At 43.2% G+C, this 25777-nt stretch overlaps 1 protein-coding gene across 2 annotated transcripts in view; it reads right to left on the bottom strand.

Annotated features, from left to right (window-relative positions):
- Nucleotides 1-25777, bottom strand: part of MEMO1 (mediator of cell motility 1) — a 172614-nt gene that overhangs the window by 28189 nt on the left and 118648 nt on the right. For both annotated transcript variants that reach the window (XM_077283240.1, XM_077283241.1), the window contains exon 8: nucleotides 24054-24158. In XM_077283240.1, coding sequence (XP_077139355.1) covers nucleotides 24054-24158 — 105 coding nt within the window. The remainder of the gene's footprint in view (nucleotides 1-24053; nucleotides 24159-25777) is intronic.

The following is a 25777-nucleotide window of genomic DNA, read 5'->3' as shown; positions in this document are numbered from 1 at the left end:
TTTCACTTAAGGGGTTAACTAGTGGAAAAGTTTTATAGGATGGGTAGTTCTGGATGCGGTAATACCAAATGTGCACTTTTTTTGGTTATTTTTTATTTACATAAAAATAAATTTTTGTGTGTGCAATATTTTTGAAATATTTATGTTCGTTGAACACGTGGCGGCGATCGCACAAGCACAGCTGGCAGTGGATCAGTAATGGTGTGGGGTGGCATTTCTTTGGCGGGCCGCACAGCCTCCATGTGCTCACCAGAGGTAGTTTAACTACCATTAGGTACCAAGATGAGATCCTAAGACCCCTTGTGAGACCATATGCTGGTGAGGTTGGCCCTGGGTTCCTCCTAATGCAGGATAATGCCAGACCTCATGTGGCTGGAGTGTGTCAGCAGTTCCTGCAAGATGAAGGCATTGAAGATATGGACTGGCCCGCCTGTTCCCCAGACCTGAATCTGATTGAACACATCTGGGACATCATGTCTCGCACCATCCACCAACGTCACATTGCACCACAGACTGTCCAGGAGTTGGCGGATGCATTAGTCCAGGTCTGGGAGGAGATCCCTCAGGAGTCCATCCGACGCCTCATCAGAAGCATGTCCAGGCGTTGTAGGGAGGTTATACAGGCACGTGGAGGCCACACACACACACAACAGAACATCATTTCCTTGTCTTGAGGCATTTCCACTGAAGTTGGATCAGCCTGTAATTTGATTTCCCACTTTGATTTTGAGTATCATTCCAAATCCAGACCTCCATAGAATATTAATTTTGATTTACATTGATCATTTTTATGTTTTATTGTTCTCAACACTTTCCACTATGTAATGAATAAAGATTTGCAACTGAAATATTTCATTCAGTGATATCTAGGATGTGGTATTTTAGTGTTCCCTTTATTTTCTGAGCAGTGTATATTTATTTGCCTAAAACACAAAGGACATGTGTCATCTTTAACTTTAGGCCTTTTACAGATACTTTCATCTTCTACTATACTGTAACAGTAATTTCGACCAGGGGTATCCAACCGTTAAATGCCCCTGTATGTATAATGCTCCCACAAATTAAATCAGGTGTGGGGAACTTCCAGCCTGCGATAACCTTTAATCTGGCTACCAGGCAGATTTCTAATTTCTAAATTGCAAATTTCTTCTTGCACTGCAAGCATGCAGCATTCACTACTGAACCATGTTGAGCATGCAATGAAGGATTATGTCCTGAAGCTGACATGTGCTCCCATCACACAGATAAAGATCGCTGAGGCAGTCCCAATGTATCCTGTGATGTATACACTCCAGTCCTAATATCTGCTACATGTATATACTCCAGCCAATGTCTCCTATGTGAAGTACGCACCAGCCAAAAATGCAAATGTTTCCTATGTATATGCTCTAGCTCCAAAGCCTCCTGTGAAATATATCTTCCAGCCTCAATGTCTCTTGTGACGTATATGCTCCAACCCCAATGTCTCCTGTGATGCATAAGCTCAAGCCCAATGTTTCCCGTGATGTATATTTTCCAGCCGCAATGTATCCTGCAACGTATATATATCAGACCTAGTGTCTCCGAGGCTATATACACCAACCCCAGTGTCTCCTATGATGTATATACTCAAGTTCCAGTGTCTCCTGTGATTTTTAAGTTACAACCTCAGTGTCTTGTATGTGATAAATAATATTACTAACAGATTATATTGGAGGCAATGTGGGGGGCTCATAGTGTATATAGGAGACTGTGGGGGCTCATACTGTATATAGGAGGCTATGTTTGGGCTCATTGCATACAAGAGGCTATTTGGAGGTTCATACTGTATACAGGAGGCTATGTGGCTCATATTGTATACAGAAGGCTATGTGGGGGCTCACGCTATATATAGGAAGATATGTGGGGGTTCACACTGTGTATAGAAGGCTATGTGGGAGGCTCACACTGTATATAGGAGGCTAGGTGGGGGCTCATACTGTATACAAGAGCCTATTTGGAGACTCATACTGTATACAGGAGGCTATATACGCTATGTGGGGGCTCATGCTATATATAGGAGGCTATGTGGGGGTTCACACTGTGTATACAAGGCTATGTGGGGGCTCACACTGTACATAGGAGGCTAGATGGGTGTTCATATTGTATATTGAAGGCTATGTGGGGGCTCATATTGTATACAAAGAAGCTATGTGGGAACTCACACTTTACATAGTGGCTATATTGAATCTCATTGTATATAGGAGGCTATGTGGGAGCTCATACTGTATATAGGGGCTGTGTGCTGGCTCATACGTTTTTTAGAGGGTTGTTAGCACACTTACTCCTGCTCAATATGAAGTGATAGAATTAATATTAACAGAAATAATTATACTACATTTTTCAGATTATAAGAAGCACTTGAGCACTCGATACTGGGTGCATACCAGAGCACCTGATGTAAACTCGAGTGGTGAGCATTTGTGCTTAACACTAGTCGTTATATCATAATTTTTTTTATCTTTTGAAAAAAGTAACCCTCAACCCTAAGTCCAACCCAACCACAACCCTGTGTCCAACTGTAACCCTAGGCTCAACCCTAACCACCTAACCCTAAGCCCAACCTTAACCCCCAAAGGCAAAAAATTAAAGAAATTAAAAATATTAAATAAAAAAAAAATCTGACCAAGGGGATGGCTCAAGGATGATTTGCGAATCAATGTGCTTTCGATCATTGTAATTAACCCCTTACTGACCTCCGCTGTACTATTACTGGGCGGGATGGAGCAGGAGGTAGGGGGGCGCGAGGGGAGAGAGAGCAGGAGGGTAGGGAGAAGGGGATGGAGCAGGAGGATTAAAACGTGACCAGCAATTTCTAATTTTTACACGAAAATATACAAAACCATTTTTTGTTTAGGTACCACATCACATTTGAAGTGACTTTGAGGGGTCTATATGACAGAAAATACCCAAAAGTGACACTATTCTAAAAACTGTGCCCCTTAAGGTGTTCAAAATCACATCCAAGAAGTTTATTAACCCTTCAGGTGCTTCACAGTAACTGAAGCAATGTTGAAGGAAAAAAAAAGAACATTTAACTTTTTTCCCACAAAAATTTGCATTTAGACCAAAAAAAATTTGTATTTTCACAAGGGTAACAGAAGAAAATGGAACCCAAAATTTGCTGTACAATTTCTCCGGAGTATGTTGATACCTCATATGTGGGGGAAAGCTACGGTTTGGGAGCACAGCAGGGCTCAGAATGGAGGTAACACCATTTGACTTTTGGAGGGTAAAATTGGTTGGAATCATTAGCGGACACCATGTCGCGTTTGGAGAGCACCTGATGCACCTAAACAGTGGAAATTCCCCACACAAGTGACCACATTTTGGAAACTAGACCACCCAAGGAATTTATCTAGATGTGTGGTGAGAAAGAACAGCAGAAACACCCCATAAGCGACCTAATTTTACAAACTACACCCCCAATTAATTCATCTAGGGTTACAGTAATGACATGGACACATTTGCCCCCACATAATTTTTACCATTGGGTGGTAAAGAATAATTACATTTTTACCACTAAAATATAGCTTTAGCCTCAAGTTTTTAATTTTTCTAGCGGAAAAAAATGCAAAGCTCAGAAGGGAAGAAGTGCCATATTATAGTGCAGATTTTACTGCTATGGTTTGCGGTTACCATGACTCACTGGTAGAGCCCCTGAGCTGCCAGAACAGCAGAACCCCTATAAGAGATCCCATTTTGCAATCCACAGCTCTCAATGAATTCATCTACGGGTGTAGCGATCATATCGACACCAGTGTGTCACTGAAGTTTATACCACTGGACAGTGAAGAAAAAATAATTACATTACCACCACATTTTCTCAAGGGGAAGTTGGCAAAAATGGCACCAAAACTTGTCACACAATTATTGCCTAATGTAGAAATACTCCATATGTAGCTGTACAGTACTGCTTAACCATATGGTGAAACTCGGGAGGGACAGAGCGCTATTAGCCATCTGCAGCACAGATTTTCCAAGAATAGCTTGCAGACTCCATATACAGAGCTCCTAATTGCTAGAAGTGGCCCAATTTTGAAAATTATATCCCTTTTAGAATTTAACTACAGGTAGTGACGATTTTGACTCTATGTTTTCCAGAAACAAGCAGCAGTGGATGTTGATGAGTGAAAATTGAAAACTGCCACTGTAGTGTCCAGTACGTTGTAGTCCCCAGTATGTGATAGTGCGCATCTGGTGCTTCTGGGGACCAGAATCTTTAAATTTGGCAGACTATCATTACTACAGAAATGCCAAACATGTGAACACTAAATGTAGTTTAGGCACACTGGGGCTCAAACGAGAGGGGGGCATTTGGATTTGGGAGTGCAAAACTTGCAGAATCTCTTCTGGGCAGACAAGGAGCAATTTCACTTTTCCAGAGCCTTTGTACTACCAGTAACATGGAAGCTCTCTCGATTTTCATTAACAGATGAAGGGGCTGAGTGGGGACTTGCTTTTTTTTTGTGGACAGAATTGAAGCTTTTATTGGGAATATTTTACATAACATTTGGATTCACATTTATCCAGCGCTCTACGCTGAGCACTTACATCAGTGTTTTAATCTAAATCTTTGAGTGACGCAATTCAGATGAAACACATCCATTCACCATAATGAGGCAGCAGAGTTACTGTGGACAGCGTCTGGCCTCTGTTCAGCGGTGTTCTTTTCAGAAGTGCACAAAACTGTGGCAGACCACACTTTTATCCATGCCTAAAACGACTCAAATTGCCAAATCATAGGTCAAACAGAGTCCAGTGTCTCCATCTGCCTCATTATTGGGAATCTTATGCCGGAGGTTCCACCTGAATCACATATTTTAGAGATTAACACGGAACCCCCAGTGTAAGCGCTCAGGACAAGGTACAGTAAATGTGAGCCGATCCTTACTGCAATCTTTGGGAGGCAGAATGAACAAATCAGTAGTAGGTCAAGGGTCAAGAATTAGCTTTATTTATTAGATTACTTTATTCTTCGGATTGGTGCGAATACAGCGATATCAGATTTATGTTGCTTATGTTTAGCTGTTGTCAAATATTGAAAAAAGACTTTTGAGATTCTGAGAGGCATAATTTTTCCATATTTCGGCCGACAGTCATGTTAGGGCTTGGTTTTTGTGAGATAAGTTGGTGTTTTTATTGGTTTCATTTTTGGGTACAAAGTTTATTGATCGCTGTTTACTCCAATTTTTGGGAAGCAGAGCAAACAAAAACAAGCAATTCAGGAATTGTATTTTATTGGGGGTATTTTCTGCTGTTCCATGTGTGGTAAATTTGATAAGGCAGCTTTACTCTTCGGGTTAGTATGATTACAGCAATTCCACATTTATATAATTTTTTATGCTTTGGCACTTTACACAAAAACTATTTTATAGAAAAAAATAATTATTTTTGCATTACTGTATTCTGAGAGCTAAAGCTTTTTTATTTTTCCACTGATTGAGCCATGTGGTGGCTAACTTTTGGGGGGGGGACAAGATGACTTTTTCAGTTATACTATTTTTATTTACATTCGTCTTTTTGATTGAATTTAATGTCACTTTTTTTCGGTGGTATGATGAAAAAGCATAGTTTTTTTTGTCTTTTTATGGTCTTTCACTTAAGGGGTTAACTAGTGGAAAAGTTTTATAGGATGGGTAGTTCTGGATGCGGTAATACCAAATGTGCACTTTTTTTGGTTATTTTTTATTTACATAAAAATAAATTTTTGTGTGTGCAATATTTTTGAAATATTTATGTTCGTTGAACACCTGGCGGCGATCGCACAAGCACAGCTTCTGTGTGCGCAAAATCGGCATGGGGTTTAAAAAATAAATATTATATATACATATATATATATATATTGTGAGGCAGTGACTGGTATTATATGAGAGTGTCTATATGTGTCCCCCAGGATGTGCACAGCAATGTACTGAGGCTGCGGGAGTGCATTGCAGTCACAGGTATAGCTCTGATTGCAATGCAAAATAAAAGGGTATGTTTCCACGGTCAGTAAACGCTGCGGGTTTGGTGCTGCGTTCATCCGCAGCGTCAAACCTGCAGAGCCTCTGGCTTCTCTCGATTGTCCTGGGCAAGCTATTTGTCCAAGGCAGAGGAAAACTTGCCATAAGCTTTTATTTTTTAAACGGAATACAGGATGGTAGTGGGGCGGTCTGTTTCCTTCTATGGGTCCGGGTTTTCCATGTGGGCTACGGCCACAAGTTCCTTTTAAAAAAAACCACAGCAAAGGGTTGGGTGTGTCAGTTTTGTTTTACAAACCTGCAGAACAGAAGTCTCTGCCATAGCTTCAGCGTGTGTGAAGCAAAACGGAGCCAAGCGGAGCCAAAAGGCCTGGCACCCCTCAGCATACACGGCGGTGCAGTTACCCACGGTAGCCGGTCCGGATATGGACTATTTTGTTTCCCGGCTGCGATCTGAAGGATCCTATTTACTTTGTTTTCTAAGTACGCTGACTATTAAAAGAGACTTTGGTTTGAACTGTCCTGGGTCACTTCCCATCTGTCACACTTCACCAACCCCACTGCACTACATATGGTGGAGAATGCGGGCAGTGTGATATGAGGCATACCCTAAAGCTTGCTGCAAGTCGGTGATCAGGCCTGCAACGCTGCAGCCCATGCCTGCTGATAAGATGGAGGACATACTAAAGGTACCTTCAACACTGAACGATATCGCTAGCGATCTGTGAGGTTGCAGCGTCCTGGCTAGCGATATCGTTGAGTTTGACACGCAGCAGCGATCAGGATCCTGCTGTGCCATCGTTGGTCGGAGCAGAAAGTCCAGAACTTTATTTCGTCACTGGACTCCCGCAGACATCGCTGAATCGGTGTGTGTGACGCCGATTCAGCGATGTCTTCACTGGTAACCAGGGTAAACATCGGGTTACTAAGCGCAGGGCCGCGCTTAGTAACCCGATGTTTACCCTGGTTACCAGTGTAAATGTAAAAAAACCCCAAACACCCAAACACTACATACTTACATTCCGATGTCTGTCCCCCGGCGCTGTGCTTTCCTGCACTGTCAGCGCCGGCCAGCCGTAAAGCAGATTACAGCGGTGATGTCACCGCTGTGCTTTCCGGCCGGCGCTCACAGTCAGTGGAGGAAAGCACAGCGCCGGGGGACAGACACCGGAATGTAAGTATGTAGTGTTTGTTTTTTTTACATTAGCACTGGTAACCAGGGTAAACATCGGGTTACTAAGCGCAGCCCTGCGCTTAGTAACCTGATGTTTACCCTGGTTACCCGGGGACCGGCATCGTTGGTCGCTGGAGAGCTGTCTGTGTGACAGCTCTCCAGCGACCACACAACGACGAAACAGCGACGCTGCAGCGATCGGCATCGTTGTCTAGATCGCTGCAGCGTCGCTAAATGTGACGGTACCCTGTTGTGAATTAGACTTTTTTGGCTCCCTCTTGTGGTCACTAGTGATATGACTCTGGGATTGTCTTTCCCTAGTTTGGCACCCACCTGGGTCGTTAGTCCAGGGGTGTTGCTATATAAACTTCCTGAATTCTCAGTCTGGTGCCTGGCATCGTTGTAATCAGTTCCTTTCTGTTTGCTCCTGTCTGCTGGTCCTGGATCTTGCAAAATTAAGCTAAGTCCTGCTTCCTTGTTTTTTGGTTATTTGCATTGCTCTTATTAATTTGTCCAGCTTGTACTAAATGTGATTCCTGATTTTGCTGGAAGCTCTAGGGGGCTGGTATCCTCCCCCCGGGCCGTTAGACGGTTCGGGGGTTCTTGCATATCCAGCGTGGAAATTTTGATAGGGTTTTTGCTGACCGTATAAGTCATCTTACTATATTCTGCTATTAGTCAGTGGGCCTCTCTTTGCTAAATATCTAGTTCATTCTTACGTTTGTCTTTTCTTCTTACCTCACCGTTATTATTTGTTGGGGGCTTGTATCCAACTTTTGGGGTCTTTTCTCTGGAGGCAAGAAAGGTCTATCTTTTCCCTTCTAGGGTTAGTTAGTTCTCCGGCTGGCGCGAGACGTCTAGAACCAACGTAGGCACGTTCCGCGGGTGCTGCTATTTGTGGTGCTAGGATTAGTTATACGGTCAGCCCAGTTACCACTGTCCTATGAGCTGGTTTTTTGTGTTTGCAGACTTGGTAATTACTTCTGAGACCCTCTGCCATTGGGGTCATAACAGTATGCCAGGCCAAGTTGAATGTTTAATGCATTGCAGAAGTGGGATAATAAGAAAGGAAATTCTGAGTTTTCTTTTTTTTTTTTTCTTTCTTCCTCCCCTTTACCTCTGAGTGGCTTGTGCTTGCTGCAGACATGAATGTCCAGACCTTGATTACAAGTGTAGATCAGCTTGCTGCTCGTGTGCAGGGCATACAAGATTTTGTTACTAGTAGTCCTATGTCTGAACCTAAAATACCTATTCCTGAACTGTTCTCTGGAGACCGATTTAAGTTTAGGAATTTCAGGAATAATTGTAAATTGTTTCTGTCTCTGAGACCCCGTTCATCTGGAGACTCAGCTCAGCAAGTTAAAATTGTTATCTCTTTTTTACGGGGCGACCCTCAGGATTGGGCTTTCTCGCTAGCGCCAGGAGATCCGGCATTGGCAAATATTGATGCGTTTTTTCTGGCGCTCGGATTGCTTTACGAGGAACCCAATCTTGAAATTCAGGCAGAAAAAGCCTTGCTGGCTATTTCTCAGGGCCAGGATGAAGCTGAAGTGTATTGCCAAAAATTTCGGAAATGGTCCGTGCTTACTCAGTGGAATGAGTGTGCTCTGGCCGCAAATTTCAGAAATGGCCTTTCAGAAGCCATTAAGAATGTGATGGTGGGTTTCTCCATTCCTACAAGTCTGAATGATTCCATGGCGCTGGCTATTCAAATTGACCGGCGTTTGCGGGAGCGTAAAGCCGCTAATCCTCTGGTGGTGTTGTCTGAACAAACACCTGATTTAATGCAATGTGGTAGAATTCAGACTAGAAATGAACGGAAAAATCATAGACGTCAGAATGGGTTGTGTTTTTACTGTGGTGATTCTACACATGTTATATCAGCATGCTCTAAACGCCTAACAAGGGTTGTTAGTCCTGTCGCCATTGGTAATTTGCAACCTAAATTTATTTTGTCTGTGACTTTAATTTGCTCATTGTCCTCCTACCCTGTTATGGCGTTTGTGGATTCAGGTGCTGCCCTGAGTCTTATGGATCTGTCATTTGCCAAGCGCTGTGGTTTTGTTCTTGAGCCGTTGGTAAATCCTATCCCTCTTAGAGGTATTGATGCTACGCCATTGGCGGAAAATAAACCGCAGTTTTGGACACAGGTAACCATGTGCATGACTCCTGAACATCGGGAGGTGATTCGTTTTCTTGTGCTGCATAAAATGCATGATTTGGTCGTTTTGGGTCTGCCATGGTTACAGACCCATAATCCAGTCTTGGATTGGAAGGCAATGTCTGTGTCAAGTTGGGGCTGTCAGGGAATTCATGGTGATTCCCCCCCGGTGTCTATTGCTTCCTCTACTCCTTCGGAAGTTCCAGAGTATTTGTCTGATTATCAGGATGTATTCAGCGAGTCCAGGTCCAGTGCTCTTCCTCCTCATAGGGACTGTGACTGCGCTATAGATTTGATTCCAGGTAGTAAATTTCCTAAGGGAAGATTATTTAATCTGTCTGTACCTGAGCATACCGCAATGCGTTCGTATATCAAGGAATCTCTGGAGAAGGGGCATATCCGTCCATCCTCTTCCCCTCTTGGTGCGGGATTCTTTTTTGTGGCCAAGAAGGACGGATCTTTGAGACCTTGTATTGACTATCGGCTTCTGAATAAAATCACTGTTAAATTTCAGTATCCTTTGCCTCTGTTGTCGGACTTGTTTGCCCGGATTAAAGGTGCCAAGTGGTTCACCAAGATAGATCTTCGTGGTGCGTATAACCTTGTGCGCATTAAGCAAGGAGATGAATGGAAAACTGCATTTAATACGCCCGAAGGTCATTTTGAGTACTTGGTGATGCCTTTTGGGCTCTCTAATGCTCCTTCCGTGTTTCAGTCCTTTATGCATGATATTTTCCGGAAGTATCTGGATAAATTTATGATTGTTTATCTGGATGATATTCTGTTTTTTTCTGATGATTGGGACTCGCATGTAGAGCAGGTCAGGATGGTGTTTCAGGTTTTGCGTGAGAATGCTTTGTTTGTTAAGGGCTCAAAGTGTCTCTTTGGAGTACAGAAGGTTCCCTGTCATGGTTCTCAATGGCAAGAGAACATAGTAAAGCATACAAAAAGGACTAGCTCTTGGAAGATGGGAACTCGAGCTGACTGTGAGCTAAACCTACCGCACAACTAACAGTGGCCGGGTAGCGTGCCTACGTTTTATCCCTAGACGCCCAGCGCCAGCCGGAGAACTGACTGAACATAGCAGAGGAAAATACAGACCTGGCTTACCTCTAGAGAAATTTTCCCCAAAAGGCAGACAGTAGCCCCCACATATATTGTCGGTGATTTCAGAGGAAATTGACATACAAAGTATGAAGATAGGTTTAGCAAATTGAGGTCCGCTTACTAGATAGTAGGAAGACAGAAAAGGGAACTTCACAGTCAGCTGAAAACCCTTTCAAAACCATCCTGAAATTACTTTAAGACTCTAATATCAACTCATGACACCAGAGTGGCAATTTCAGCTCACAAGAGCTTCCAGCCTCAGAAAATAATCAATCGCAGAGAACTGGAACAAAAATGCAAACAAACTTAGGACTACAAGTCCAACTTAGCTGATAGTAGTCTAGGAGCAGGAACATGCAACAGAAAGGCTTCTGGTAACATTGTTGGCCGGCATAGAAATGACTGAGGAGCAAGGTTAAATAGAAAACTCCCACATCCTGATGGAAACAGGTGAACAGAGGAGATGAAGCACGCAAGTGCAGTACCACCAGAAACCACCGGGGGAGCCCAGAAACCAAATTCACAACAGTTCCCTTTTTGGGTTTTATTTTTTCCCCTTCTGCGGTGGAGATGGACCCAGTCAAGGTCCGAGCTATTCATGATTGGACTCAACCCACGTCAGTTAAGAGTCTTCAGAAGTTCTTGGGTTTTGCTAACTTCTACCGTCGTTTTATCGCTAATTTTTCTAGCGTTGTTAAACCTTTGACGGATATGACCAAGAAAGGTTCTGATGTTGCTAACTGGGCTCCTGCAGCCGTGGAAGCTTTCCAAGAGTTGAAGCGCCGGTTTACTTCGGCGCCTGTTTTGTGCCAGCCTGATGTCTCACTTCCCTTTCAGGTTGAAGTGGATGCTTCTGAGATTGGGGCAGAGGCCGTTTTGTCGCAGAGAGGCCCTGGTTGCTCTGTAATGAGACCATGTGCTTTTTTCTCTAGGAAGTTTTTGCCCGCTGAGCGGAATTATGATGTTGGCAATCGGGAGTTGTTGGCCATGAAGTGGGCATTTGAGGAGTGGCGTCATTGGCTCGAGGGTGCTAAGCATCGTGTGGTGGTCTTGACTGATCACAAGAATCTGATGTATCTCGAGTCTGCTAAACGCCTGAATCCTGGACAGGCCCGTTGGTCATTGTTTTTCTAACGTTTTGACTTTGTGGTCTCGTATTTACCAGGTTCAAAGAATGTGAAGGCTGATGCTCTTTCAAGGAGCTTTGTGCCTGACTCTCCTGGAGTCGCAGAACCTGTTGGTATTCTTAAAGAGGGAGTAATCTTGTCAGCCATTTCTCCGGATTTGCGACGTGTGTTGCAGAGATTTCAGGCTGGTAGACCTGACTCTTGTCCACCTGACAGACTGTTTGTTCCTGATAAGTGGACCAGCAGAGTCATTTCCGAGGTTCATTCCTCGGTGTTGGCAGGGCATCCGGGAATTTTTGGCACCAGAGATTTGGTGGCTAGGTCCTTTTGGTGGCCTTCTTTGTCACGGGATGTGCGGTCATTTGTGCAGTCCTGTGGGACTTGTGCTCGAGCTAAGCCTTGCTGTTCTCGTGCCAGCGGGTTGCTCTTGCCCTTGCCTGTCCCGAAGAGGCCTTGGACACACATTTCCATGGATTTCATTTCAGATCTTCCGGTGTCTCAGGGCATGTCTGTCATCTGGGTGGTATGTGATCGCTTTTCCAAGATGGTCCATTTGGTATCTTTGCCTAAGCTGCCTTCCTCTTCCGATCTGGTTCCTTTGTTCTTTCAGAATGTGGTTCGTTTACACGGCATTTCTGAGAATATCGTGTCTGACAGAGGATCCCAGTTTGTTTCCAGGTTCTGGCGATCCTTCTGTGCTAAGATGGGCATTGATTTGTCGTTTTCGTCTGCCTTTCATCCTCAGACTAATGGACAAACGGAGCGAACTAATCAGACTCTGGAGGCTTATTTGAGGTGTTTTGTTTCGGCAGATCAGGATGATTGGGTGACCTTCTTGCCGTTGGCTGAGTTTGCCCTTAATAATCGGGCTAGTTCCGCTACTTTGGTTTCGCCATTTTTCTGCAACTCTGGTTTCCATCCTCGTTTTTCCTCGGGACATGTGGAGCCTTCTGACTGTCCTGGGGTAGATTCTGTGGTGGATAGGTTGCAGCAGATTTGGAATCATGTGGTGGACAACTTAAAGTTGTCACAGGAGAAGGCTCAGCGTTTTGCCAACCGCCGCCGCGGTGTGGGTCCCCGACTTCGTGTTGGGGATTTGGTATGGCTGTCTTCTCGATTTGTTCCTATGAAGGTCTCCTCTCCTAAATTTAAGCCTCGCTTCATCGGTCCTTACAAGATATTGGAAATCCTTAATCCCGTGTCCTTTCGCTTGGATCTTCCTGTGTCGTTTGCCATTCACAACGTGTTCCATAGGTCTTTGTTGCAGCGGTACGTTGTACCTGTGGTTCCTTCTGTTGAGCCTCCTGCTCCGGTGTTGGTTGAGGGCGAGTTGGAGTACGTGGTGGAGAAGATCTTGGATTCTCGTCTCTCCAGGCGGAGGCTTCAGTATCTGGTCAAGTGGAAGGGCTATGGTCAGGAGGATAATTCCTGGGTGGTTGCCTCTGATGTGCATGCGGCCGATTTAGTTCGTGCCTTTCACGCTGCTCATCCTGATCGCCCTGGTGGTCTTGGTGAGGGTTCGGTGACCCCTCCTTAAAGGGGGGGTACTGTTGTGAATTAGACTTTTTTGGCTCCCTCTTGTGGTCACTAGTGATATGACTCTGGGATTGTCTTTCCCTAGTTTGGCACCCACCTGGGTCGTTAGTCCAGGGGTGTTGCTATATAAACTTCCTGAATTCTCAGTCTGGTGCCTGGCATCGTTGTAATCAGTTCCTTTCTGTTTGCTCCTGTCTGCTGGTCCTGGATCTTGCAAAATTAAGCTAAGTCCTGCTTCCTTGTTTTTTGGTTATTTGCATTGCTGTTATTAATTTGTCCAGCTTGTACTAAATGTGATTCCTGATTTTGCTGGAAGCTCTAGGGGGCTGGTATCCTCCCCCCGGGCCGTTAGACGGTTCGGGGGTTCTTGTATATCCAGCGTGGAAATTTTGATAGGGTTTTTGCTGACCGTATAAGTCATCTTACTATATTCTGCTATTAGTCAGTGGGCCTCTCTTTGCTAAATATCTAGTTCATTCTTACGTTTGTCTTTTCTTCTTACCTCACCGTTATTATTTGTTGGGGTCTTGTATCCAACTTTTGGGGTCTTTTCTCTGGAGGCAAGAAAGGTCTATCTTTTCCCTTCTAGGGTTAGTTAGTTCTCCGGCTGGCGCGAGACGTCTAGAACCAACGTAGGCACGTTCCCCGGGTGCTGCTATTTGTGGTGCTAGGATTAGTTATACGGTCAGCCCAGTTACCACTGTCCTATGAGCTGTTTTTTTGTGTTTGCAGACTTGGTAATTACTTCTGAGACCCTCTGCCATTGGGGTCATAACAGTACCCTAAGACAGTTAACCATCTCTCGTGCAACAGCAGAGGTTGCAGGAGTTTCAGCAGCAGCAAACCAAAAATTTGATTCTGCAACAGATTGCGGCTCTGTGTGAGGCATCTTCCTCAGCGACAGCGGTCCATTTGGAGGCACAGTACAAAGTCCGTTTTAAGCGTGGTGAGTTTATCCAATAAAGGATCAAATACGTATTTTAGCAACTGGATAAAAAATAACCTTTATTTAGGTATATTAAAAGCCAAAAAATGGCATATGATAAATACAGAAAAAATTACATAAAGGGACCCTAGTGTGAATAGTGCCCTATCACCTACACAGAATGGGGAAACAAAAAACAAGACAGACAACAATTATAAACTGACCAGCACTGACAGTACTGATGACTTTCAAATCAAATGCTTCTATTAGTCCAATGGGTGTATGCAGACCAATTATATAACCCTACAATGATGTGGGTATAAGGACACAAACTGCACCCATTTGAATAAAGTCACGTATTGCAGTTGTGTCTCAACCACCATATGTATAACTTAGGCCCATAAAAAATTGCCTACAATCCATTTATACATGAAGCAAAGAAGTATGCTATATGTCCCATACAATCATCAAGACACCGCATGCTACTATTCTACTCATATAGTCAGTAGATCCAATGCCATATATATATATGAGTCAAACCTCTGTCAGTGGAAATATGCAGCACATATTTAGCGTTTCAAACTGCCATTAACCAAAGAACCATCCATGCAGCTATGGGATACACATTACAGTACAAAGTCCGGTCAGCGCTGAGGAAGATGGGTTCTGAGGACGACATGGAGGCCTTCCTCACCGTCATTGAGCACACTGCAGAGCAGGAGAGCTTGACATGTTCCCAGCGGGCTGAAGTGGTGGCCCCCTTCCTTACGGAAGATGCCCAGAAAGCCAACCTGGACCTCAGTCGGGACAATGCCTTGGACTATGGGAAATTGAAAGGTGAGATCCTTGCCCGACTAGGGGTTAACAGTACAACTAACCAGCCAATTATTTACAGGGGAGTAAATGACTAAGCAAACCAAAAAAGACCAAAACCTACCCCTAAAATCATCAATCTTTATTAATAATTGCATACAATACCAAAATATATCAAGTGAGATAAAAATATATCCCTATAGGGGCCCCCCAGGGATAGGGAAAACAATTCTTGTCTAAAGGTACCCTCTATGGAAATTTTGTTGTGATACCAGAAAAAAACCAAATCGAAAAAATGAAAAAAAATTTTTAAAGCAATAATAAAAAATTATCAAAAATGAAATGATCAAAAATTGAAAAAAAGAGACAAGAACTTTCTGGATACAATATACCTCTACTGGCCCTATTAGGCCCTGAAAACTGTTATCCTTCCTAACAGCGAAGGTTGGCACCCTGTAATGCGATATGGCGCCCCTGCTCAACGGCGGCTGTCCCTAATATCCCTGGGTTGTCCCTAATAAACTAATGATCACAGACAACAGACATACATATATGGATCAAGTTAGATCCACAATAATCAATGGGTACACCTCTATATGTTCCTCACAGTAAGCTATCACTTTTCCATCCACTAGAATGTCTATGGAGAATAAATAGTATATGGTATACACCGTGGAATGCAGCTTGATGTAACCATCTATTAATGCACCTGCCAGCCCTCTCTATTATTGACTGTGCTGACTATGGGCTGCCATTCTAACATTACAGGTACATGTATATAAAGATTGTGCTAATACTAGTTTAGCTACCTGTGTAACGTATTTTCACAAAAATATAACTGCAGAAATCCAAATAGCCTTAATAGGATCAATCAAATATATCCACACAGCTCCATGTTATACAGAGGAACATATCTAAGTAAAGTGCTTCATATGTTAAACAAATGACACATAATTTGTTCACATGTCATGAATACAAGCTCATAACCATCATTTAGCTCATTATTCCTGGGTATTCCCTTCAGGCTGCCATGCCAGTGGTCTGTACCACTATGTCGTCCTGCCCTTTGGACTACATGGGGGCCCAGCCACATTCCAGAGGCTGATGGACATAGTGCTGGAACCCCATCGGAAGTATGCATCAGCACACTTGGATGACATCATCTTTAGTACTGACTGGCATACCCACTTGTCCCAGGTGCAAGCGATAGTAGATTCGCTAAGAACCACGGGCTTGATGGCGAATCCCAAGAAATGTGTGGTAGGGCTCGAAGAAGCCCGGTACTTGAGATACGAGATCGGCCGTGGGGTTATCAAATAAATAAAATAGATGCCTTTCAGAACTGGCCCTGACCTGTTACCACCAAACAGGTGAGAGCCTTTCTCTGAGTTGTTGGGTATTACCGGAAGTTTATACCTATTTTTTTTTGTGGAGAACACCACCCCTTACCAATCTACTCAACCGAAAGAATTTGGTCATGGTTCGGTGGAACCCCCAAGCGGAGGAAGCGTACCAATCCATGAAGTCGCGCTGTGTGGACAGCCAGCCCATCCTCATTAGCCCCAACTTTCATAAACGCTTAATTGTGCAGACAGATGCCACTAACATGGGCCTTGGAGCGGTCCTGTTGAAGAAGGTGAACGGAGAAGAGCATCCGGTCACCTACCTAAGTAGGAAACTCACCCCGGGTGAGAAAAATTACAGCACAGTGGAGAAAGAGTGCCTGGCCATTAAGTGGGCATTGGAGCCCTACGCTATTTGCTCAGTCGACCGTTTCGCTTGGTGACAGATCATTCGCCCTTGGTCTGGATGAGGAATGCCAAGGAGAAGAAAGCTCGGGTCACCCGATGGTTCCTGTCTTTGCAAAATTTCAATTTTACTGTGGAACATTGGGCGGGGAAGTCACAGGGAAATGCAGATGCCCTGTCATGGGCTCCCTGTATGGTGACAAATGTAAAACCTCACAAGTTTGAACAGAGGGGGGTATTGTGAGGCAGTGACCGGTGTTATATGCAAGGGTGTCCCCCAGGAGGTTCCTTTTAAAAACCCCTGCAGCAAAGGGTTGGGTGTGTCAGTATTGTTTTGCAAACCTGCAGAACAGAAGGCTCTGCCAAAGCTTCAGCCTGTGTGAAGCAACACGGAGCCAAAAGGCCTGGCACCCCTCAATGTACACGACGATGCAGTCACCCACGGTAACTGGCCCCGGTTACAGATTATTTTGTATCCGGAGAATCTTACTTACTTTCTGTTTTGTGATTATTAAAAGAGACTTTGTTTTGAACTGTCCTGTCTGTCACACTGCACCAACCCAGCTGCACTACAATATACATAAATAGATAAAAAATGGAACAGCACATACAATTAAATGGGTGCACATGCCACCAAGCACCTAATCCATATACTTGCCAAATATATAGGGACCAAAAAAAAGTCAGCACTTCTGTACATACATACTGTACATACATTTGCAGTTTTATGTTCGTTTTGCCTACTAAAGAGGTAATAAAAAAAAGTGATCAAAGTGGCAGAACTGAAAAAAACAGCTTGTCCCATGGAAAATAAGCCCTAATATAACTTTGCTGATGGAAAATTAAACTTTTGGCTTTCAGAATATGGTGATGCAAAAAAGCTAGTACAGTCCGTACAGAAGTGATTGAACAAAAAATAAAATAACTAAAACTACATATATTTCGTATTCCTATAATCGTACTGACCCACGGAATAAAGTTAACACTATATTTGTGGAATATTTAAAATGTCAAAACACAAAAAATTGTTTGTTTAGCAAAATGCAAGTACTAAAACCATTCTTACTGCAAAAAATAAAAAACTTATAAGTCAAAGAAAAAAGTTTTTTTTTGTACTAAAGATAAACTTAACCCCTTTCTGACCTTGGACAGGATAGTACGTCCGAGGTCAGAAGCCCCGCTTTGATGCGGGCTCCGGCGGTGAGCCCGCATCAAAGCCGGGACATGTCAGCTGTTTTGAACAGCTGACATGTGCCCGTTATAGGCGCAGGCAGAATCGCGATCTGCCCGCACCTATTAACTAGTTAAATGCCGCTGTCAAACGCAGACAGCGGCATTTAACTACCGCTTCCGGCCGGGCGGCCGGAAATGATCGCATCGCCGACCCCGTCACATGATCGGAGGTCGGCGATGCTTCAGAATAGTAACCATAGAGGTCCTTGAGACCGAGTGGTGCCTGCTTCTAGCCTCCTATGAAGGCTATTGAAGCATGGCAAAAGTAAAAAAAAAAGTAAAAAAAAAATGTGAAAAAAATAAAAAATATATAAAAGTTTAAATCACCCCCCTTTCGCCCCAATCAAAATTAATCAATAAAAAAAACCTGAAATCTGCACATATTTGGTATCGCCGCGTTCAGAATCGGACGATCTATCAAAAAAATAAAAGCATTAACCTGATCGCTAAATGGCGTAGCGGGGAAAAAATTAGAAACGCCAGAATTACGGTTTTTTGGTCGCCACGACATTGCATTAAAATGCAATAACGGGCGATCAAAAGAACGTATCTGCACCAAAATGCTATCATTAAAAACGCCAGCTCGACAAGCAAAAAATAAGCCCTCAACCGATCATGAAAAATGTTGATGCTACGAGTATCGGAAAATGGCGCAATTTTTTTTTTTTTTTTTTTTAGCAAAGTTTGGACTTAGGTAAAAAATAACCTAGTCATGTTAGGTGTCTATGAACGCGTACTGACCTGAAGAATCATAATGGCAGGTCAGTTTTAGCATTTAGTGAACCTAGCAAAAAAGTGTGGGTGGGACTGCACTTTTTTTGCAATTTCACCGCACTTGGAATTTTTTTCCCGTTTACTAGTACACGACATGGTAAAACCAATGATGTCGTTCAAAAGTACAACTCGTCCCGCAAAAAATAAGCCCTCACATGGCCAAATTGATGGAAAAAAAGGTTATGGCTCTGGGAAGGAGGGGAGCGAAAAACGAACACGGAAAAACGGAAAATCCCAAGGTCATGAAGGGGTTAAATATTTAAACCACACACAGTTGAAACCAGAAGTTTACATACGCTATATAAAAACACACATATGCATGTTCTTCTCAATATCTAACATGAAATCAGAATAAACCTTTCCCGTTTTAGGTCAATTAGGATTACCATAATTATTAATATTTGCCAAATGCCAGAATAATGAGAGAGGGAGAATGTTTTAAGGCATTTTTTATTACTTACTGCAAAGTCAAAAGTTTACATACACTAAGATTACCAAGCCTTTAAACAATTTCGGGCTGCCCATATGATGATGTCATGTGTTTGGAAGCATCTGATAGAGACACATCAGTGGATGTATTTTAATGCACACCTGAAACACCCTGTATTTTTGTGTAGTATCATGGGAAAGTCTAAAGAAATCAATCAGGATATTAGGAAGAGAATTTGGGACTTGCACAAGTCTCGCTCATCCTTGGGTACAATTTCAAGATACCTGAAGGTGCCTTCATCTGTACAAACAATTATACACAAGTACAATCAAGATGGGAATGTCCAGCTATCATACTGCTCTGGAAGAAGACGAATTCTGTGTCTCAGAGATGAACGTGCTTTAGTCCAACATGTGCATATTAACCCAAGGACAAAAGCAAACTACCGTGAAGATGATGTCGGAAGCTGGTAAGATTGTGTCAGTATCTGCAGTGAAACGAGTACTTTATCAATATGGGCAGAAAGGCCACTCTGCCAGGAAGAAGCCATTACTCCAAAAGAAACAAAAAAGATAGATTAATGTTTGCAAATGCATACAGGAACAAAAACATTAATTTTTTGAGAAATATTCCGTGGTCTGATGAAACTAAAATTTAACTTTTTGGATATAATGACCATCCTTACGTTTGGAGAAGAAAGGGAGAAGCTTGGAAGTCTAAGAACACCATCCCAACTGTGAAACACGGGGGTGGCAGCATCATGTTGTGGTATTGTTTTGCTGCAGGAGGGACAAATCAAACATACACATATTTGGTATCGCCATGTTCAGAATCGCCTGATCAATAAAAAAAAAAAAGGATTAACCTGATCGCTAAACAGTGTAGCAAGAAAAAAAGTCAAAATGCCAGAATTATGGGTTTTTTTGGTTGCCGAGACATTGCATTAAAATGCAATAATGGGCGATCAAACATCGCTTCTGCACCAAAATCGTATCATTAAAAACGTCAGCTCAGAGCGCAAAAAATAAGCCCTCACCTAACCTGAGATCACGAAAAATGGAGACGTTACGAGTATTGAAATATGGCGCAATTGTTTTTTTTTAACAAAGTTTGGAATTTTTTTTCACCACTTAGATAAAAAAAGAACATGTTTGGTGTCTATGAACTCGTAATTACCTGGACAATCATAATGGCAGGTCAGTTATAGCATTTAGTTAAGGCTACTTTCACACTAGCGTCGTACGACGAATTGCGTCGTTGCGACGTACCGACGCAAGCAGTGAAAGCGCCTCACAACGGGGCAGCGGATGCTGTTTTTCAACGCATCCGCTGCCCCATTGTAAGGTGCAGGGAGGAGGGGGCGGAGTTACGGCCGCGCATGCGCGGTCGGAAATGGCGGACACGACGCACCAAAAAACGTTACATGCAACGTTTTTTGGTGGCGACGGTCCGACGCAACCGTCGCACGACGGTTGCGACATGTGGCAATGCATCGCACTGCGTCGCTAATGCAAGTCTATGGAGAAAAAACGCATCCTGCAAGCACTTTTGCAGGATGCGTTTTTTCTACAAAACGACGCATAGCGACGTGCAGTGCACGACGCTAGTGTGAAAGTAGCCTAAGGGTATGTGTCCACGTTCAGGATTGTTTCAGGATTTGGTCAGAATTTTATGCAAGTAAAATCCTGATCAAATCTGCACCTGAGGTCACTGGCAGGTCACCTGCGCAGTCCTTGCGTTTTTTCTGCTATGTAAGGACATGCTGCGTTCTTAGAAAACACACCGCATGTGCGTTTTTGTGGGAATGCCGCATGCGTTTTTTAATGCATAGTGGAGACGGGATTTCATGAAATCCCCTCTACTATGCTGTAACATCTGGACGCTGCGTGTTTGACGCTGCGGCTCAATGCTGCGTCAAAAACGCAGCGTTTTCTGAACGTGGACACATACCCTAACATAGTAAAAAAGCCAAACAAAATACAAGTGTGGGATTGCACTTTTTTTGCAATTTCACGGCACCTGGAATTTTTTTCCCGCTTTCTAGTACAGGACATGGTAAATCCAATGGTGTAGTTCAAAAGTACAACTCGTCCTGCAAAAAACAAGCCCTCACATGGCCATATTGACGGAAAAATAAAAAAGTTATGGCTCTGAGAAGAAGGGGAGTGAAAAAACGAAAACGCAAAACCGAAAATACCTCCGGTCATGAAGGGGTTAAGGGCAATGGTATCAAATACTAATGAAATGTATGTCAACTTTTGACTCTGCAGTAAGTAATAAAAATGTCTTAAAACATTCTCTCTCTCATTATTCTGGCAATTGGCAAATATTAATAATTATGGTAATCCTAACTGACCTAAAATGGGAAAGGTTTATTCTGATTTCATGTCAGATATTGAGAAAAACATGCAAATGTGTCTTTTTATATAGGGTATGTAAACTTCTGGTTTCAACTGTATATGGTATCATAGTTGTAGTGACCAGCAGAAGAAATATGGTGTATCAACTATCCTGAAAGGTGTTTAAACAACAAAAGAAAAACAACATACAGTACCGGGCAAAAGTGGTAAGCCACTCTGGAGAAAAAAAGAAATCTGCCAACAACAGCCAAAACTCAGAAACAAGCAAAAAAGACAATCACAATAAAAATTACAATGTATTCTATGAAGTAAAAACAAGAAGAGTTATGTAGAAAATTGCCAAACAAAATAAATAGGAGGATACAGACCGGGCCAAAATGTTCAAAAGCAGGACTTAGGCTACGTTCACATTTGCGTTGTTGTGTGTTGCGTCGGCGACGCAACGCACAACGCATGCAAAACGCATGCAAAACGCATTGTTTTGTGACGCATGCGTCCTTTTTTTGCATGATTTTGGACGCAAAAAAAATGCAACTTGCTGCGTCCTCTGCGCCCTGATGCGTGCGCCCAAAAAGACGCATGTGTCACAAAACGCAACACAACGCATGTCCATGCGTCCCCATGTTAAATATAGGGGCGCATGACGCATGCGGCGACGCTGCAGCGCCCGAAGCTGCGGCGCACAACGCTAATGTGAACGTAGCCTAAGCAACACAGGAAAACTTTACACAGGGGCAAAAGTGTGGCTGCATGGAAAATACAACTATATATAATAATAAAAGTAGAATGTCTCAAACTGTATCAAGATTATAAGAACTGAAAATTGTACAATTTCCACACAACAAGGCGGTGCAGATTGTAAATGACTATGTAAATCAGGATGCAGCAATTACAAAAAAAGGACTAGAAATATCTGCACGTTAAGCTTTGTACTATGACCCACTATTATATAATAAACCAATCCAACCTCTAGTCTTGAAGTACGGTTAGATAAAAAGGGCAAAATATATAAATAAAGCAGCAGACTTAATTTTGCAAATTAACAAAATACAAAGTGAATGAACAAAGACAAAATCTAAATTAAAATCAATATTTGGCATCACCACCCTTTGCCTTCAAAACGCTATCAATTCTTTGGTGGCTGTAGGATTGCGGAAATCCTTCTATTTCTTCTTGCAATCCCAGACAAGCTTGCTGATGTTGAGATTAGGGCACTGTGGGGGTCATATCGCCACTTCCTTGCTGTATGTATGCAGTAAAGGTACCTTCACACGAAGCGACGCTGCAGCGATAGCGACAACGATGCCGATCGCTGCAGCGTCGCTGTTTGATCGCTGGGGAGCTGTCACACAGACCGCTCTCCAGCGACCAACGATGCCGAGGTCCCCGGGTAACCAGGGTAAACATCGGGTTGCTAAGCGCAGGGCCGCGCTTAGTAACCCGATGTTTACCCTGGTTACCAGCGTAAAAGTAAAAAAAACAAACAGCACATGCTCACCTGCGCGTCCCCCAGCGTCTGCTTCCTGACACTGACTGAGCTCCGGCCCTAACAGCACAGCGGTGACGTCACCGCTGTGCTTTCACTTTCACTTTAGGGCCGGCGCTCAGTAATTGTCAGGAAGCAGACGCTGGGGGACGCACAGGTGAGTATGTACTGTTTTTTTTTTTTACTTTTACGCTGGTAACCAGGGTAAACATCGGGTTACTAAGCGCGGCCCTGCGCTTGGTAACCCGATGTTTACCCTGGTTACCAGTGTAAAACATCGCTGGTATCGTTGCTTTTGCTTTCAAACACAACGATACACGGCGATCGGACGACCAAATAAAGTTCTGGACTTTATTCAGCGACCAGCGACATCACAGCAGGATCCTGATCGCTGCTGCGTGTCAAACGAAACGATATCGCTATCCAGGACGCTGCAATGTCACGGATCGCTAGCGATATCGTTACAAAGTCGTTTCGTGTGAAGGTACCTTAAGCCTGCAGCAGACTAAAGGTACCTTCACACGAAACGACTTTGTAACGATATCGCTAGCGATCCGTGACGTTGCAGCGTCCTCGCTAGCGATATCGTTTAGTTTGACACGCAGCAGCGATCAGGATCCTGCTGTGATGTCGCTGGTCGCGTCCCCCAGCGTCTGCTTCCTGACACTTACTGAGCGCCGGCCCTAAAGTGAAAGTGAAAGCACAGCGGTGACGTCACCGCTGTGCTGTTAGGGCCGGAGCAGCGTCAGAAAGCAGACGCTGGGGGACGCGCAGGTGAGCATGTACTGTTTGTTTTTTTTACTTTTACGATGGTAACCAGGGTAAACATCGGGTTACTAAGCGCGGCCCTGCGCTTAGCAACCTGATGTTTACCCTGGTTACCCGGGGACCTCGGCATCGTTGGTCGCTGGAGAGCTGACTGTGTGACAGCTCCCCAGCGATCAAACAGCGACGCTGCAGCGATCGGCATCGTTGTCGCTATCGCTGCAGCGTCGCTTCGTGTGAAGGTACCTTTAGTGTGGAGGCAATCGGATGCCACAATGATGGTTTTGCATGATGGAGAAGTATCTGCCTGTACTTCCCAGCATCGAGGACTTCTTTAATCCTGACCAAGTCTCCAATAAGACAGTGAAAAAAATACTTTATCCTCAAAGGGTTAAAGACTAAGATAAAATAGTGTAGGAACAATGATACTCACGTTTAACAGCACCCCAATGGGGTGTCTTCCACATATAGTATTATGATACTTCTTCAAGTAATTACTAAATGGCATAGGGTCTAGTTGTTCTATAATACTCATACCCTGAAATAAGAGAAAATAGAATTCTTGTTATGCCAGTATAGGATTGTGAAATGTTCTTCCGTGCTTCAATTAGTCCATATTTTAAAGGGACGATAGAGGACATCCGTATTAGAACAATGACATGCATAAAGTGGGCTACCATAATTAAGACTAAGCTTGGTGGAGGGCTGTCACAACAATATGTGTGTCACACTATCTCTGGACGGCGTGAATTCGGTCCTGCAGGTCTATTACACTGGTATACAGTGGTTTTGGTGCCAACAATGTCTGAACAGTTTTATATTAAGTTTATGGTGCGGATTAAAAATATGACTTTGGTTTTGCCAAATTGGCTCTAGTTTCTGAGATATTTAATAGTTAATTACAGGAGAATTCTGGCTTCGGTCTCTTTTATAGCATTGTAAGCCTATAAATTAGAAATAGAAAATAATTATGTGGGGTATTTCATTACCTAAGACACTGTCAAAAGACTGACCAAAAGCAACAAACACAAGTCGCTTGGGGTAATGCACTACTTTCGTGGGCGAATCAGCTCAAAAACTAGAACCAATTCAGCAAAAGTCATGTGATTTGTTTAATTCAGTGCCCTCAAAACACCCTAAATCCTTTCAAACAACCTTGGCACCTGATTTTTTTTTTGCAGACCTGTGTTATGCATGCTTTATTGCAACTTTTATGATTTCCAATGAAAGAGATTTTTGCAGCAAAAAATGAAAAACTATGTATAATATATAACATATTTTATTAGTTACACATTTTATGAAACTGCCTCCCTCCACTTAGCTGGATATAAATGGAAGGATTTGCCTCTGATCTGCTCATATTAACTGAATCATTCCTGAAGCTACAAACAAGTTTAGATTAAGTTATTTAATTTTGAGAAAATAAAAATGTATGCGGTGCAGTCTGCAGAAGCAGGGATCTCACCACCAGACCCCCTCCCATTTCCTTTACCATTACTGTACGATTAATGCAGGGCATTAAAGATGTGTATATCATGTTCAGATTCCCAAATCTCTGCAGCCTAGGAAGAAGGCACCCAGATATTAACACCCTATTTTAGCCCACCAAGGAACAAAATATTAACCCACAATAAGCCAAAGACCATTATGAATTAAAGGAATTTCCCCATCTTGTATAGGCATATATCAACAGAATATCTCCGATTTGCAGTGGCTGGACTCTGAAGAGGATGCAGTTTGGGTGTAGCCCTGCAATCCCTTCTCTACAATGCAGTGCTGCTGCCACTCTCAGATGTGCAGAGAACTGCAGCCATGTCTATTCGTGTGACTGGGATTCTACCGCAGTTATCGGCACAGCAGTAAAGGGAGTACAAGGGTGCAGAGTAAAACATTGAAGGGATGTGAACCATGACCCCTTTGTTCATAGAATCTATGGTGTTCCCAGAGGTCAGACTCCCACTGGTCACAGTGATCAATGTAGCGGTGATTCTCACAAAATTAGAATATCAAAAATTTAATTTACTTCAGTTCTTCAATACAAAAAGTGAATCTCATATTATAGAGTCATTACAGAGTGATCTATTTCAAGTGTTTATTTCTGTTTATGTTGATGATTATGGCTGACAGCCAATGAAAACTCAACAGTCTTTATCACAG

This window comes from Ranitomeya variabilis, chromosome 2, assembly GCF_051348905.1.
Source record: "Ranitomeya variabilis isolate aRanVar5 chromosome 2, aRanVar5.hap1, whole genome shotgun sequence".
Lineage (NCBI taxonomy): Eukaryota > Metazoa > Chordata > Amphibia > Anura > Dendrobatidae > Ranitomeya > Ranitomeya variabilis.
Note: the sequence above shows the minus strand (reverse complement) of the source record. Positions and strands in the feature narration are given on the sequence as shown.